Here is a 14,560-nt window from a genome sequence, read left to right on the forward strand (position 1 = left end):
TTTGTCGCGTTCACATTGTGTAGGCTGGTACCATAGAGCTATAAAAGAACTATAGCTCTATGGCTGGTACCCGTCATGACCTCTTGTGTTGTATAATTCGGGGGAATTCCCTGATTTTGTTTTCGTGTCATGCAATAGCAAAATACACATAGTTCCGGATTTGGTACTGTGCCCGTGTCTCTTCTGGATGACATGCATAGGCCTACGACGTCCAAAAATTGTGACAGAATTCTTCTGAGAAAATTCGTTTATTTTGTGAGACAATTACCCTTAACCAAACGGTAAAATTTGCCTTAGAGATTTGAAACAAACTGGTCTAAACGAATTAAACTACATCAGCAAAGATAAAGTGCTTTGACCGGTACTGAAAGGTAAGCAAAAAGTAAATGTATTCAGTCATAGTTAAGTTTGGTACAATGCGTGACAAATGGTACCTTTTAGTAAACACTGGCAAGCCATTTTAAGGTACTTGGCACAAAGAATAGTATTCTGAATTGGTGTATCAATTTGTCACTCAAAAGACTCTTGTTGCACAAATTTGTGTTTTTGTTTGGGCTTTCGTTTATATTAGTAAACTGTACATGTATATGCAAGTATAGGCCCCTCAATACACGTTAAAAAAATGTTTAATCTAAAATAAAAAGTGACTCTGAAAAAGCACTTGACACTATAAGGCTTTGCTTATGTGAATTTAAACGTCAGAAAAACTGCCGCTAATTATATCATTTTTGATACAAATGATTGATGTTGGGCTTACACGTATGGTACTGTAATACTGTATACTTTTGTTTATATGTACGTAATTACAACTAATATTATTTTCAGTTGGGCTGTTTTTGTTTTTATTTCGTTGACCTATTCGACGCTTACGAATTATTTTTGGGGGGCAGTAGTATTGGGCAGGAGTTTTATGGATACCAAAACTCCATTGTTTGGGTAAATGTATATCATTATGTTTAAAAACGAAGATAGACCAAACACAAATGGGTTGTATTTTTTCCTGTGTTATAAATGGGCCATACAAAACAAAATAAAAGACACGGTGTTAACAAAACAATGAATTGTGCATGCGCCACTATGGGAGTAGTAGTTGGTTGTCCAAACATACACGACCATTAATAGAACTCGTTTTCATGAGAAACTACGGCTTTTAATCATTCCAACAGTCACAGTTACTTCATAACATGAAGTGAACTAAGAGTTACCTCAAGAGGGCGCTAGACTGATCTGGCGATGACTTTCTTTCCAGTGTGCTAACAATAACGTTAATTGTATAGTAAAACTTGTGATCATGCACACATGCTTTTCAAAAAACTTGCAACAGAAATATCATCCTTCCTCCATGGCTACACCAACATGATCCATATTCGTCAACACTGGTTGAAAGAGTTTGACAGGTCTGATGATTAGCTTCTAGTTCTGTAAATGATTCACTTGAGGGTTCGGCCATGTTTTGTTTTTAGAAGCTCTTTTCGAAATTATTAATTTTATCTGGAAAGGGGGGGAGTTTAAATACCTATAAGTAAAAACACTTCCAAAATGCGTACACTTGTTTTGTTCTATCAATTATTTTTGAAAAGGTTTAAAGTTACCACCATGTCTTTTAGTGGAGCTTGTAATTGGAAGCATCGTCCCTGCCACTTCACATGGAAACTCAACACCGGTAATCTAGTCAACTACGACAAAATCATTCGGAACATTGACTCCGACTTGGACATAACAGGGAACCTAGCCACTGCGGGAAACTTATTATTCAGATCCTATTTGGAGGTTTCGAACCGTAATTATCATTATGACGTAAGCAAAGCGCTCGAATTCCTCGATAGAGCAGATTATTACGTAACCAACCAAGCACCACCGGATTTTCGTAATGGTTTTAAAAGTGTAGTATTGCTTAACCGAATGTGGATTGAGCACAAGAACCTTGATAATAAGGAAGTTAACAGCTTACTGGCCAAACTGAATGAGTTAGACCTAACAGAAAGGGATTTGTGTGTAATTAACACATTGAAGGCTACATGTTTGACAAGGCTAGGCCCGCCGGAATTTGACAACGCACTTAAATTGTTTGAGTCAGCGCTTGAACATTTTCCAGAGAGTTCTGATTTTTTGTTTGGAGCTATGCTGATAACTGGAAGAAAAATGCGTTACAACAGGAAGCTTGGAGATGATTATGACCAACTCGACGATGTCGGAAAATCACTCATGGACAAGGAGCGTAGTTATTGTGAAAGATTGATCAGAGTGAATGATGAGTATCAACTTGGAAGGTCATTCCTTGGACAAAATTTTAATCGACGAGGAATAAATTATCACGACTCTGCTTGTTTTCAATTAGAGAAAGCTTATCAAAAGGCTCCTACGGTAAGAGCAGTGTTCAACAATTTAATCAGGTACTATAGGTACCACAACGAATTAGAAAAGGCTATACGTGCATTGAAGGACAACATTGAAAAATGGCCGTACGACAATGTTGCCGAGAGCCACTTTCAGTTAGCTTTGTGCTACATCCGTCAAATAGACCAAGCATTTTATAAACGAGAACGTACACAAGCAGCCTTATATCATCTAGACAAATGTTTGGACCTGGACGAAATGCATTTGTTTTCCTTAACGAAAAAGCTTGATTTACTGACCAAACGTGGTCCGTTGCAAGATATAGAAAAAGCAAGACGTCTCTACCAAGACAAACTACAACAGTCCGATATTTTATCACCTCAGGATCGGTTCCATCTCTTCTACTGCTATGCCAAGTTTCTGGACTGTACCAAGTCAAGCTCTATGATTGAAATGTGGGAGCGTGTGATGGACATTTCGACGGAAATGCAGTATCAAGATGAAAGCTCTGGTGAGTGGAAAGTAGCGGACAGGATAAAGGTCGACAGGGACAGGGCATACAAGAAACTTATTACCTACTACGAGTGCACACGACGAGTAGAAAACAAATACCTTAAGCTGGGCAATCTGTATCTTCAAATGTTCGAATTTGCAAAGGCTGGGAAGGCCTTCATTCGTCTGGATCCCAGTAGCAATATCGAGATCCCAATGGACCTCGCAGAGGTCCATTTCAAATGGGGATGCAAACTAGAAGTGCAGTCTCATTTAAGGCAGTGCCAACCACATGAAGCAGCTGGGATGTTTAGAATGGCTCGAGAGAACGTTTTGACTGCATCGAAAATGAGTGATTTTGACGAATCGCGAGGTAGAAAGCTGCTTGCTGATATTGCTCTGTGGACTGCACACAACCGGCTGACCAGTGAAGGCTTGGAGACTCCTCAGTTACAGCCAACCCCACCAGACTCGGTGAATGAGCCGTGCATAGATGCCTACCGAGAGGCCATCAGATGTGGAAGCCTCGTTGCAAGTGTGGAGCTATTGCGTCTGATCGAGAAAGGTCACCTCAAGACAATTTCAAGATCAGTGTATATCAGGGTAAGATTTCAACTCACATACATTCACATGTAAACAAATTAAAGCATAAACAAGCAATAACTATCATCGCATTGCATAGAATATCTCTCAGTCCCCCCCCCCCCCAATCATAAACTGGAGCTGTTGGTGTCCACGATTTTCTTAAGGGCCTACAAATCAACAAACTCAATAATAATACTATTGCTCTTGAAAAGGTTAAACCGAACTTTTTAAACTGTTTGACTTTCAAATGTATCTATTTAAATGTTTATGATAGTTTTGTCCTACAGACCCGTTTGGAGATAATCGGGCAGGTAAAACCCAAAATTTCCAATGACGTCTTTATTCAGGGTTACGATTTAGAACAAGTTTGGGGCGAAAAATATCTTAATAATATTGAAAGGCTCATTATGAGAGCTTTAGTAAACTTCAGCCTTCAACGGTAACAATTATTTGTTCTCGCAGAACTCGGGGAAAATACTGGGTAATGAGTATACAGTGTGCTAACGCACATCGGTGTTGATGGGTAAAACCAAACAATATTCTTGATCACCGATGCAAAATAATCAAAAATATTTCCCCAATTAAGATTCTCGCAGAAATCTACATGTGTTGCTCAAGAGATGCTAGCGGCTCTCTCCACACAGAACACAAGCCTCTCTCCTTCCAAGGAGGTCTGACCAGCCGTGATAAAGACTCCGATCAAATGGGCATGGATTGTGACACGATCAAGCAAGATATCACAGACCTCTTGAGTCAGGATGAGTTCTACTCAGACGCACGAAAGCAATATTTCGACATGGAGAGACAAATACTTCAAGAGGATCCGGGAAGTACATCGGTCAAGTTGATGTTGAGTGAGGCAGGAGGAAATGCAGTCAAGGATTGTGTCCTGAAGGCCGCGGTGGATTGCTGTGAGAAAGCACGCCCTCTGTTGGATCACATCGTTGTGAAATTCCAGGTACATTACAAGGACAATAGTTATTTATCATAACAGACCCTCACCATTAAAGATGTTCGTTGCTTCATTTGACATTACCCACAATTATTTATCAGACGATACTATGTTCAAAGATGTTGTGGCACTACACAGGAATAATGTTTACAGCCTTGCATGATAGTCTGTTGAATAAAAAAGTGAACGAACCTTAACATAAAACATCCACAAAAATCCACATTCTAACAATATTAACTGCGTGTCTAAGTATATGCTTGATTTGCTGTAGAAACTTTTATCTATTCAGAATCTTACAGGCTGCGGATTCCAAAAGTCTAGTAAAAGGAGTATTATTCGCCCAAACATTATAAGTCCAGAAATGATTCGGTCTTTCTCCCTTACTAAAAAGGAACAACTATCTCTCGTCATTTCCAACTGTTGTTTTAATACTGGACAAAATGAGAACTATCTTGCGTTACATTATACTTTATTAAGAGGAGTAGATTTTTGGTATTCGGGAGACTTCAGACTTCTGAAAATAACGGTCTTGCTGGGACTGCTACTCTAACTACGACTTTAACGAGAAGTCCCCTCGATCAATCGAGGGGAGTCCTCGTCATTTGCTTGAATATCGCGGAGTGAGTTCTGAATTGGTCTGAACTTATTTCGACTAGCTTGCACTAGTCATCGCCAGGAGCTAACAATAAAAGTAATAATTGAAGAAAAACTATTTTTGCAGATGGAGGAGCTCAAGTTCAGTGAAGAAAAGAAAAAGCAGTACTTTCCACTGAAGAGGGAGACAGATCGAACTAAACTGGAAAAAGAAATGAAAAAGCCCTTGAAAGCATTATTTGAGGTTGACTTAAAGACACACTATCCAAAGCTCTACAACTATATTCTTCAGGTAAATTCACGAAGGAACTTCAAATACAGGGAATGGAGGCAGCCAACGTGTCTGTTGATACCTCTTGTTACATGTGGTTTTTGGCCATGACATAAATCCCTACTCACTGTGAAAGAAGATTAATGTAGTCACCTGTTGAAGTTTCAGCTAAATAAGTTGTCAAGTTTTTGAAAAAAAAAGGTGGATTTTGTGGACTAGAGAACAGAGTTAGAGATCCGCACTTGAAACTTGAAACCATGTGTAAACTTAAAATTAAAAACGTCTACACGCAGGAAGCAGTGATTTAGTAATCTCTACATTGTGGAAACCTAGGACAAAACACAAAAGGGAAAACAAAGGGTCACATTCTATGGACTGTGGTGCTCCTTAAACTGCAAGGACAAAGAAAAGAACAAAATCTGCTTCCCAGGGATGCACATGGGTGGGGTTGGTTAAGGGCTGTCTAATCTCTGATACAATCTCCTTTCATCGTTGTTTAAAAGACCACTCGGTCCACTAAATTGGTTTGAAACTGTGACTTTACGAAGTCGGTGTTGAACAACAGTCATTTGAGGCAGCTAATCACCACCTTGGACTAACAATTACCCCGGAATCCATTGACCGCTCCCATAGGATTGGATCTCGCCTGGATAAATTTGACAACCCACGAGTGAGGCCTTTGATCGTCAAATTTGTAGATTACAACACTCGAGCCAACTTCTACCGTCTACGGTCCAAATTCAAGGGATCAAACATTTTCGTTCAGGAGAGCCTAACAAGAGAACGACAGGGCTGGCTTCATACAGCTAAGAACCATCCTCAAACAGAGAAAATCTGGACCCAAGATGGCCGCGTCGAGATCCGACAGAAAGACGGCAACAGATTTGTAATCGGATGTAGAGACGATCTTAAGAAATTGAAATAGACCAATGACTCTTGCATCTGACATTCCACTCTTTATTGCTTCCATCTGAGGCCGGGATTGGGGCTGGTCGACCTGACTTGGTTGTTTTATTTCGCATGGTTCAATCGGCAACCACCCATCTAATTTCTATTTTTACCAAGTTGTTCGGCGCCCCATTCCTGGCAGACGCTGTGGAGCAGTAATGTAAGATGCAACTTATTTCTTAACTTGATTACCTGTTGTTGTTCCTTTTCTCATATTGCAATTGTTATGATCACGTCATTGCCTGTCTTGTGGGTCGCGTTGACTGCGTGGCCCTCGGTCCTCACATTGAGGGCAGAGGGCTGCGTTCATCGCGACTGACGTTACAGTCCCTCGGATTGCGATAATTACTTTCAGTCCCCCGTCATTCGGTACTTATAGATTATTCCTTTTTTTGGAAGTGGGAGCCACATTGCTCCACCCCATACCACTGCATATGCGTTTACCGCGTCAATCTATTCATTCTTTATATTTAACTGTTTTGTCCTGTCCTGTCAATGTCATGTCACTGTCTTGTTCACGTTCTCATTGTAAGCTGTATTTAGGAACATTCATTATCGGTTATATTGTGCATTGTATTATAGTTGGTACCACTGACTTGCTGAAACATTTAAAATTATTATTTTTTTTTTTTCATTTATTCCTAAATGAGTCCAATGTCTACTCCTGGTGATCCCGGTTTTGATTTTGAAGCATTTGATTCAGTGTTTGATGCCAACAATAATAACCAATACCAGCATTCATGCAACTACTTTACGGAGTCCACTCTTACTTCATCCTTTAATCTTAATGACTCCTCGTTATTTTCTTTCGTACACATGAATATCAGAAGTCTTCCGAAACATTTCGATGAGATGATTAATTATTTTGATTCCCTCCATTCGGACTTCTCGGTGGTTGGTCTCTCCGAAACATGGCTTAAACAGCCCGATATGCCCTTTAGTACATACTCCATACCAGGGTACCATCTTGAGACCAACTGCAGAGGGGGTAGGATGGGGGGTGGTGTTGCCCTTTATGTTTCTACCGACCTCCAGTATTCTATACGTCAAGACTTAACTCTTTCCACTGCATCATTTGAGTCTATTTTTATAGAAATTAATCACTCTAAATGTAAAAATATTATCGTTGGCGTCATTTATAAACCTCCCTCAGCATTATTCAATGATTTTATGATCACTTACCAGCATTTTTTAGATCTTGTTGCATCTGATAACAAATCATGTCTTATTTCCGGTGATTTCAATATTAATGTCCTTGCCACTGATTCTAACAATCAATCACAGGAATTTGTAGATGCTAATTTTTCCCATTCCTTTCTACCACTGATCAATAAACCCACTAGAGTCACCGCCACCTCAGCCACTCTTATTGACAATATTTTTACAAATATTATGCCCCCTCCAAACTCAGGTATTCTTGTTTGTGACATTTCAGACCACTTTCCAATTTTAACTTCTTTTCCATTTATCCCTCCTACCAATTCTACTTCCTCCGATTATTTTCGTAAACACTCCATCGACAATATACGTCGTCTTGAAAATGATCTGAAATCTGTGGATTGGACTACGGTTTTCAGGTGTGAGGATCCCAACGTGGCTTTTAATAACTTCATGCACAATTTTAGCCATCTTTATGAAAAAAATATCCCTCTCATTAAATTGAATCATTGCAACAGAAAATCCCAACCCAGGTCCAAATGGATTACCTCCAGTCTTCTTAAATCCATTAATTACAAAAACAAGCTTTATCGAAAATTCCTGCGTTCTCCGTCCGAAGCAAATCGTCTTATTTTCACAAAATATAAAAATTCTCTTACTACTATTTTACGTTCTGCTAAACAAGCTTATTTCTCCAATCAATTTGAGAAGGAAAAAAATAATACTAGAAATACCTGGAAGGTTATCAACAGTGTTCTTAAAAACAATACTTCCATTCGCATTTCTAGTATAAATGTGAATGATCAGAGTATTAACAATCCCCTTCTTATTGCAGAGCATTATAATGATTTCTTTGTTAATATTGGACCCACTCTTGCCGATAAAATTCCTAATTGCAATTCAACCTTCCATGATTTCTTTGACAACCCTAATCCCCACTCTGTGTTTTTTAATCCAATTACTGAAAATGAACTGTTGTCAATTGTCCTAACTTTACCTAATAAGAAGAGCTCTGGTCATGATTCAATCAATTGTCCCCTCATCAAAGAGGTAATTCAGGTTATTTCCAAGCCTTTAGTTTATATAATGAATTTATCATTATCCTCTGGTATAGTCCCGGATTCCATGAAAATTGCTCGGGTTACACCCATCCATAAGAATGGAGATCGCCATATGGTTAATAATTATCGTCCAATTTCGATCCTTACTTCCTTTTCAAAAATACTTGAGCGTACTGTTTATATTCGTACTTCTCTTTTTTTGCAAAAACACAACATTCTTTCCAATTCACAATTTGGTTTTAGAGAGAAACATTCCACCACTCACGCAATCCTCAAACTAATCGATAGAATTAGGGCTGATCGTGATCAGTCTTTACATACAATGGGAATTTTCCTGGACCTCTCCAAGGCTTTCGATACCATTGATCATTCCATTCTCTTGTCCAAACTTTCCTTTTATGGCATTCGAGGTATTGCTTTGGAGTGGTTCAGGAATTATCTGTCCAACCGCAAACAATTTGTGTGTATTGACGGCAAAGAGTCCTCTCTCAAATCATTAATTTGTGGCATACCACAAGGATCCCTATTAGCCCCTCTTCTTTTCTCGTTGTACATCAATGATTTTCCTAAATCTTCGGATAAGTTCTCCTTTATTCTTTTTGCTGATGACTCAAATTTATTTTGTTCCCATAGAAGTCTCGACACACTCTTTGACATTGTGAATCGGGAGTTGGTACATATTTCAAATTGGATAAAGGCCAACAAACTCTCTATTAATATCAAGAAAACCAATTTCATGCTATTTGGTCCTTTTGTTAATAATCTACCATGTGATATATTTTTTGATAATGTACCTATCCTTCGAACCAACTGTATTAAATTCCTTGGTTTATATATTGATGACAAACTTTCTTGGAATTTTCATATCAATTATATATGTAAATTGATTTCCAGAAACATAGGAATGATCAGCAAACTCTCATATTTTTTTCCATCTGAAATATTATATAATATTTATTCTGCTTTAATTTTGCCGTATATCTCCTATGGCGTTCTTGCCTGGGGTAAATCAAGTGCTTATCTTTTAAATCGTATTACTATTTTACAAAACAGAGCCCTCAGAATTATTAATCGTGTCGGGTTTCGTGCTCATTCAAACCCATTATTTCTTAAACATAGAACTCTTAAAGTATCTGATATTTATTTACATCAGCTTGGAATATTTATGCATCAGTTTATTTCCAATAACTTACCAAATTCCCTTCAGAATATGTTTGTGTTTAATTCTCAAATACATTCTTATCAAACTAGACATTCACATGATTTTCATATCCCCTTTTGTTCCTCATCTAGATCTATGAATTGTGTCTCTTTCCAAGGCCCGAAGTACTGGAATTCCCTTGACGACTCTTTAAAAAGATGCAAGGGTACCTATATGTTCAAGAGAAAACTCAAATGTGTTCTCTTAGATAATTACCATGATTGAATAGTATTATTTTCGTTTAACGTATATATTACTTTAGTTAACTGCTTTTGTTATATATTATTTTTGATACAGCTTTTACCACTTTTTTACTTTTCTCTGTATATCCATCATATAGAGAACCACTGTCTTTGTGTTTGTTTGTCCTGTTAGTGTTTGTCCATGTCTTTCCATGTGTAACTTTTTGTCGTGTTTTAAATATCCCAGACATTGTTCTGAAAACAAACTACGTTTGTATTTACTCACATCCCTGGGGGACTCCACCCTACAAGCTTGCTTTTGGGAGTCCTCCACCACTTAATCTATTGTGTATTTTTACTACTCTATGTTATATCTTGTCATCTGAAATGATTGAGTGGAAATAAAATTGAACTTGAACTTGAACTTGAACATTTTAAACAAATTGTTTTTGCCTTTATTTTATTTTAGATACAGCCTGGCATCAACCCCGAGTATGAGTGTCTGCTTAGTTTATGCGAGGTAGTCGGCCAGTCGAAGCATGCGGGCAGAACACCTGAAAAACTAAGGAGTCTAGTCGAAGATCCGGTAAAAATGGCTCGACAATCCATGGACAAAGTTGAAGAGATTTGCAACTTTTTCCGTGACACCATGGAAGACGTATCGCAACTGGACAACAAAGTTAAGGAGCTGGTATCTGATTTAAGAAGTGGGAGCCATGACCAAGCAGCTCAGCTTTTGGGAATCCTCACGGAGAATCATGACTATGTTTGTAGAATCAGAAGCACCTGGACAATTCTGGAGGTAAAGTCATTTTATTTTATTTGGCACGGGTAAATAAAAGACTCGATATTCATTCTCTTTTCATAGGACGAATGACAGCATATGTCTTTTGAAGTTGGCAGAGGATTGTTTTCCTCCCCCATCACTATAGCAGTACAATTCAAGTGCAAATAAAATACTGCTCGGCTGAAATAATAACCCAAAGTAGCTCTCTAAGCATCATCTCATCATAACATTTCAGATACTTTCAAAGATAACAAAAAGAGATATTGTTTTATTTTGATAATAACTGGTTGAATCATTACCAGATGATGGCACTTGTTCAGAGGAGCAGGAATCAAGATGGCCCAATTGGCGACCCAGATGGCCGAGTGATTAGGTTGGTTGAAGGATCATGGGAGCTCTGTAAGAAACTACGCAGATCTCACCTGGCAGTCGAGGCGGCCCTATTAGAGACAGCCGACCCAAGTTCGAATGACGTTCTAGATAAATGCAGAGACACGTGCAAGGAGACCGATGGCGTTTTGAAGTCAGTCTTGGAAACAAAGAAAAGGGTAAACTTTGCAAATTTGTTTGGTGTATTTCAGTATGACAATAGCGCAGTAAGGTAAGTCGACATGGAGAGCCTATTAGTTGCAAGTTGACTTGACTGGAACGCGTTTTGTAAAACATAACATGGTTACTTCATGGCGACTTGCCTAGAACATACATCAAGTCAAATTGGTGAGATCATTGTATACATTAAGTCGACTTGCTGAGGACGTTCATTTCGTGTATGGTGGTATCATTTATATACGGCAATTTAACTTCGGTGGGATCGCGTAGGGCCTCAGTCGACTAGGTTCAGTGTCTTTGCAAGGTAAGTTATCAGCACAATCTTCATTTTATGTAAGTCTACATGTGTCTGGATGAATCTAAACTTGTGGACATGTCTGTCGCGGTGATGATGCTCCGACCCTCTCAGCGATTCCCGCGACACAAGCGATATTCCCGCAAGTCTGTAGTCGTCAGCCAGCGGGTTCGCGCAAGAGCTGTGATTTCGCGAGAGCAGTGTTCGAACGCGGAGACCTGAATCATTAAGCCACCACCATGACTTGACTATCTCGACGTGTTCTGAAGTTAAGGGTGGATCTGGCACTCTTATGAACTCTTTCAAATCCAAAAGAGGAATGATTGACTGTGTGAGAAAATTCAAACCTTTTCCCCCACTAAAATTACAGAATCGTCAAGATGGCAAAGTGGTGGAGTTCCCGTTTAAGGACTTGCACCCACAAGGATCCGATCTGGGATGGGAAGGAAAGGTCACCAGACAGCTGAAAATAGACATCAAACGCATGGGTATCATTACAGACGACAACTTAATAAAAAGTGTTTTAAAGGTGAGACTGCGACAAGTTTAAAGATTAATATAGACACCAATCGCGTGGGTATCGGTCCAGACGACAACTTAATACAAAGTGCTTTAAAGGTGAGACTGGGGCAAGTTTAAAGAGATAAAGAAAAAGACACCAAACGCATGAGTATCACTCCCGACGCCAATTAAATAAAAAGGTTATTAAGGTGAGACTGGGCCAAGTTTAAAGAAAGCATAAATCAAGCGCATGGTATCACTCCAGTCAACAATTTAATAAATAGGTTTTTTAAGGTGAGACTGTGACAAGTTTAAATGAGCTGGACGACTTTAGTAATTGTTAAGACCAGTATTTTCACTTGGTGTTTCCTGACATTTTGCATAAAGTAACAAATGGGTAAAAATATTACTCAGTTTTGGTCATCGAAGCTGCAAGAGGAAAACAATCCCCATGCTATTGATTCCTAGAAAGGCTTCATAGGCCTGAAGTTTTTTAATTTGTTTGAGTAAGAAATTACCTCTTTCTGAAAACTTCAGAGGAAACCATTTCTCACAATGTTTAGTACAGCTCTCCGGACCTCGTTACCAAGTAAGTTTTTATGCTAACAAATACATGGAGTAATTACCAAAAGTGTCCAGTGTATTGACTTTAAGTATCACAGTGAAACACGTCATGTATTAATGGGGGAAGGGGTTTCTTTGGGCAAGAAATTCAATTCCAATATAATATCAAATTAAGTATTGAATATAGGTCAAACAGCTGCGGGTCATTGGCCGACAAATTTGTTAAAGGCAGTGGACACTATTGGTAATTACTCAAAATAATTATTAGCATAAAACCTTTCTTGGTGACGAGTAACAGGGAGAGGTTGATGGTATAACACATTGTGAGAAACAGCTCCCTCCGCTGAAGTGCGGTAGTTTTTGAGAAAGAAGTAATTTTCTACGAATTTGATTTCGAGACCTCAGATTTAGAACTTGTGGTCTCGAAATCAACCATCTAAACGCACACAACTTCGTGTGACAAGAGTGTTTTTTTCTTTCATTATTATCTCGCAACTTCGATGACCGATTGAGCTCAAATGTTCACAGGTTAGTTATTTTATGCATATGTTGAGATACAGCAACTGTGAAGACTAGTAGTCTTTGACCATTACCAATAGTGTCCACTGCCTTAAAGGGTCTCTTCGTAATAATTTACCTTCCCATTTTGCAACGTCTAACCATTAATTTGTCTTCTTCTGATCGTTGCCATGATCAATCCCCCTTTCTAGCTTCAACCATGCACCAATGAGGAGAACTACAAGTTTATTGCCATGCGACGATTCGCTCAGACGGACGACGGTGTGGAAGCACTCAAGGGTACTGTGTCCATACAGACAGACATCCCAGATACACGAGAGTACAGGGTTGTTGATATTGTGAGATGGTGTACAGACAAGGCTGATGAGATCGCTGGTGAAATCTATGAACTAACACTTTAGGTCCCTTGCTGAGCAAGACATCAATGCAAACTACAATAACTGTTCTTAGGTTAGACTTGGTTCCAAGTCAACGACCGTGGCTTTTAGTCTACCCGATAGCCAATACAGTATTGCCTGAAATAGCACCCTCTTGTAGATTAACCTCCGTCATTAGCAATCACGAGATTGCGAGTTGGGGTGCGTCTAATCTGTGGGGCGATTTGCGTGGCTGATGCAGAAGAAAAAACACGATCTCAGACTTGAAGTCAAGTCTATTGTTTCCCTCTGGGTGCATACGGAGTCTCAGATGTACCATACCATTAACTAATTAATTAACTGGTTTGAATTCATGATGTTCCACACATATTCTTATTTGATAGACCTCCGTGTTTCACGATACCTCATTTTTTAAATTCAGTGTTCAGTTAGGACTAAAACCAAATCAGAAGTGTTATCTGAAGTGATTCAAGAAGTACATTGTTATCAAAAAATGTTATCGGACCATCGGAACTGTTGCCAGAAGTGTAAAGAAGTGTTACCAGTACCTAAAAACTTCCATCCGAACTCGTTCTTACTACGTTCTGAAAATGTAGTCTCGGTGCAAGGTCGTGTTATTCACACTCATTCAACTACGCGATCCCCCGTAGTTGGGATGGAGGTAAAACATAACTGTTATCGGAATTATCAGAACTGGTAACAGAACTGTTATCAGAAGTGGTCAGAGTTTTTACAAGAACTGTTACAGACCTGTCACCAGAATTGTAAATAGAGATGTAACAAACTATTATCCAGAATTGTTATCAGAACGTTTATTTGGATTTTTTGGCAGCTGTTTCAGAACTGTTATCATAATTGTTTGTTACCAGTTGTCATAACTTGCACCAGAACTGTTATCAGAATTATTACCAGAACTGTAATTAGAACTGTTAAAAGAAATAAAGAACGGTCACTAGAGTTGTTTTTAGAACTGCTATCAGAACTTTTTACTTGAACTGTTATATAACTGTTATCAGAGCTGTATCCAGTAGGCAGAACTGTCACCAGAATTTCTAGTGACATACTGGAACTGTTAAAGAGCGATAATCATGACTCATTACTTCTTACATCGCTCCTATCGATTGAATACCCGCCACCAACATAAATTTAAAATATTGAAGAGTAATTGAAACTTTAAGTTTGCATTC

The 14,560-nt window shown here is 38.8% G+C and overlaps 1 protein-coding gene across 2 annotated transcripts; it reads left to right on the top strand.

Moving 5' to 3' along the window:
• Positions 1–154: 154 nt before the first annotated feature.
• Positions 155–14,330, top strand: LOC117298356. 2 transcript variants are annotated; one of them, XM_033781565.1, is made up of 8 exons: positions 155–371; positions 1,581–3,432; positions 4,001–4,372; positions 5,088–5,252; positions 10,251–10,583; positions 10,871–11,116; positions 11,783–11,941; positions 13,188–14,330. In XM_033781565.1, the coding sequence occupies exons 2-8, from the start codon at positions 1,597–1,599 to the stop codon at positions 13,395–13,397; spliced, it is 3,321 nt and encodes a 1,106-aa protein (XP_033637456.1). In that variant the 5' UTR covers positions 155–371; positions 1,581–1,596; the 3' UTR covers positions 13,398–14,330. The 2 variants fall into 2 exon arrangements, with proteins under 2 accessions (XP_033637456.1, XP_033637457.1); XM_033781566.1 differs by lacking the exon at positions 5,088–5,252.
• The last annotated feature ends 230 nt before the right edge of the window (positions 14,331–14,560 follow it).

Source organism: Asterias rubens, chromosome 13 (genome assembly GCF_902459465.1).
Source record: "Asterias rubens chromosome 13, eAstRub1.3, whole genome shotgun sequence".
Lineage (NCBI taxonomy): Eukaryota > Metazoa > Echinodermata > Asteroidea > Forcipulatida > Asteriidae > Asterias > Asterias rubens.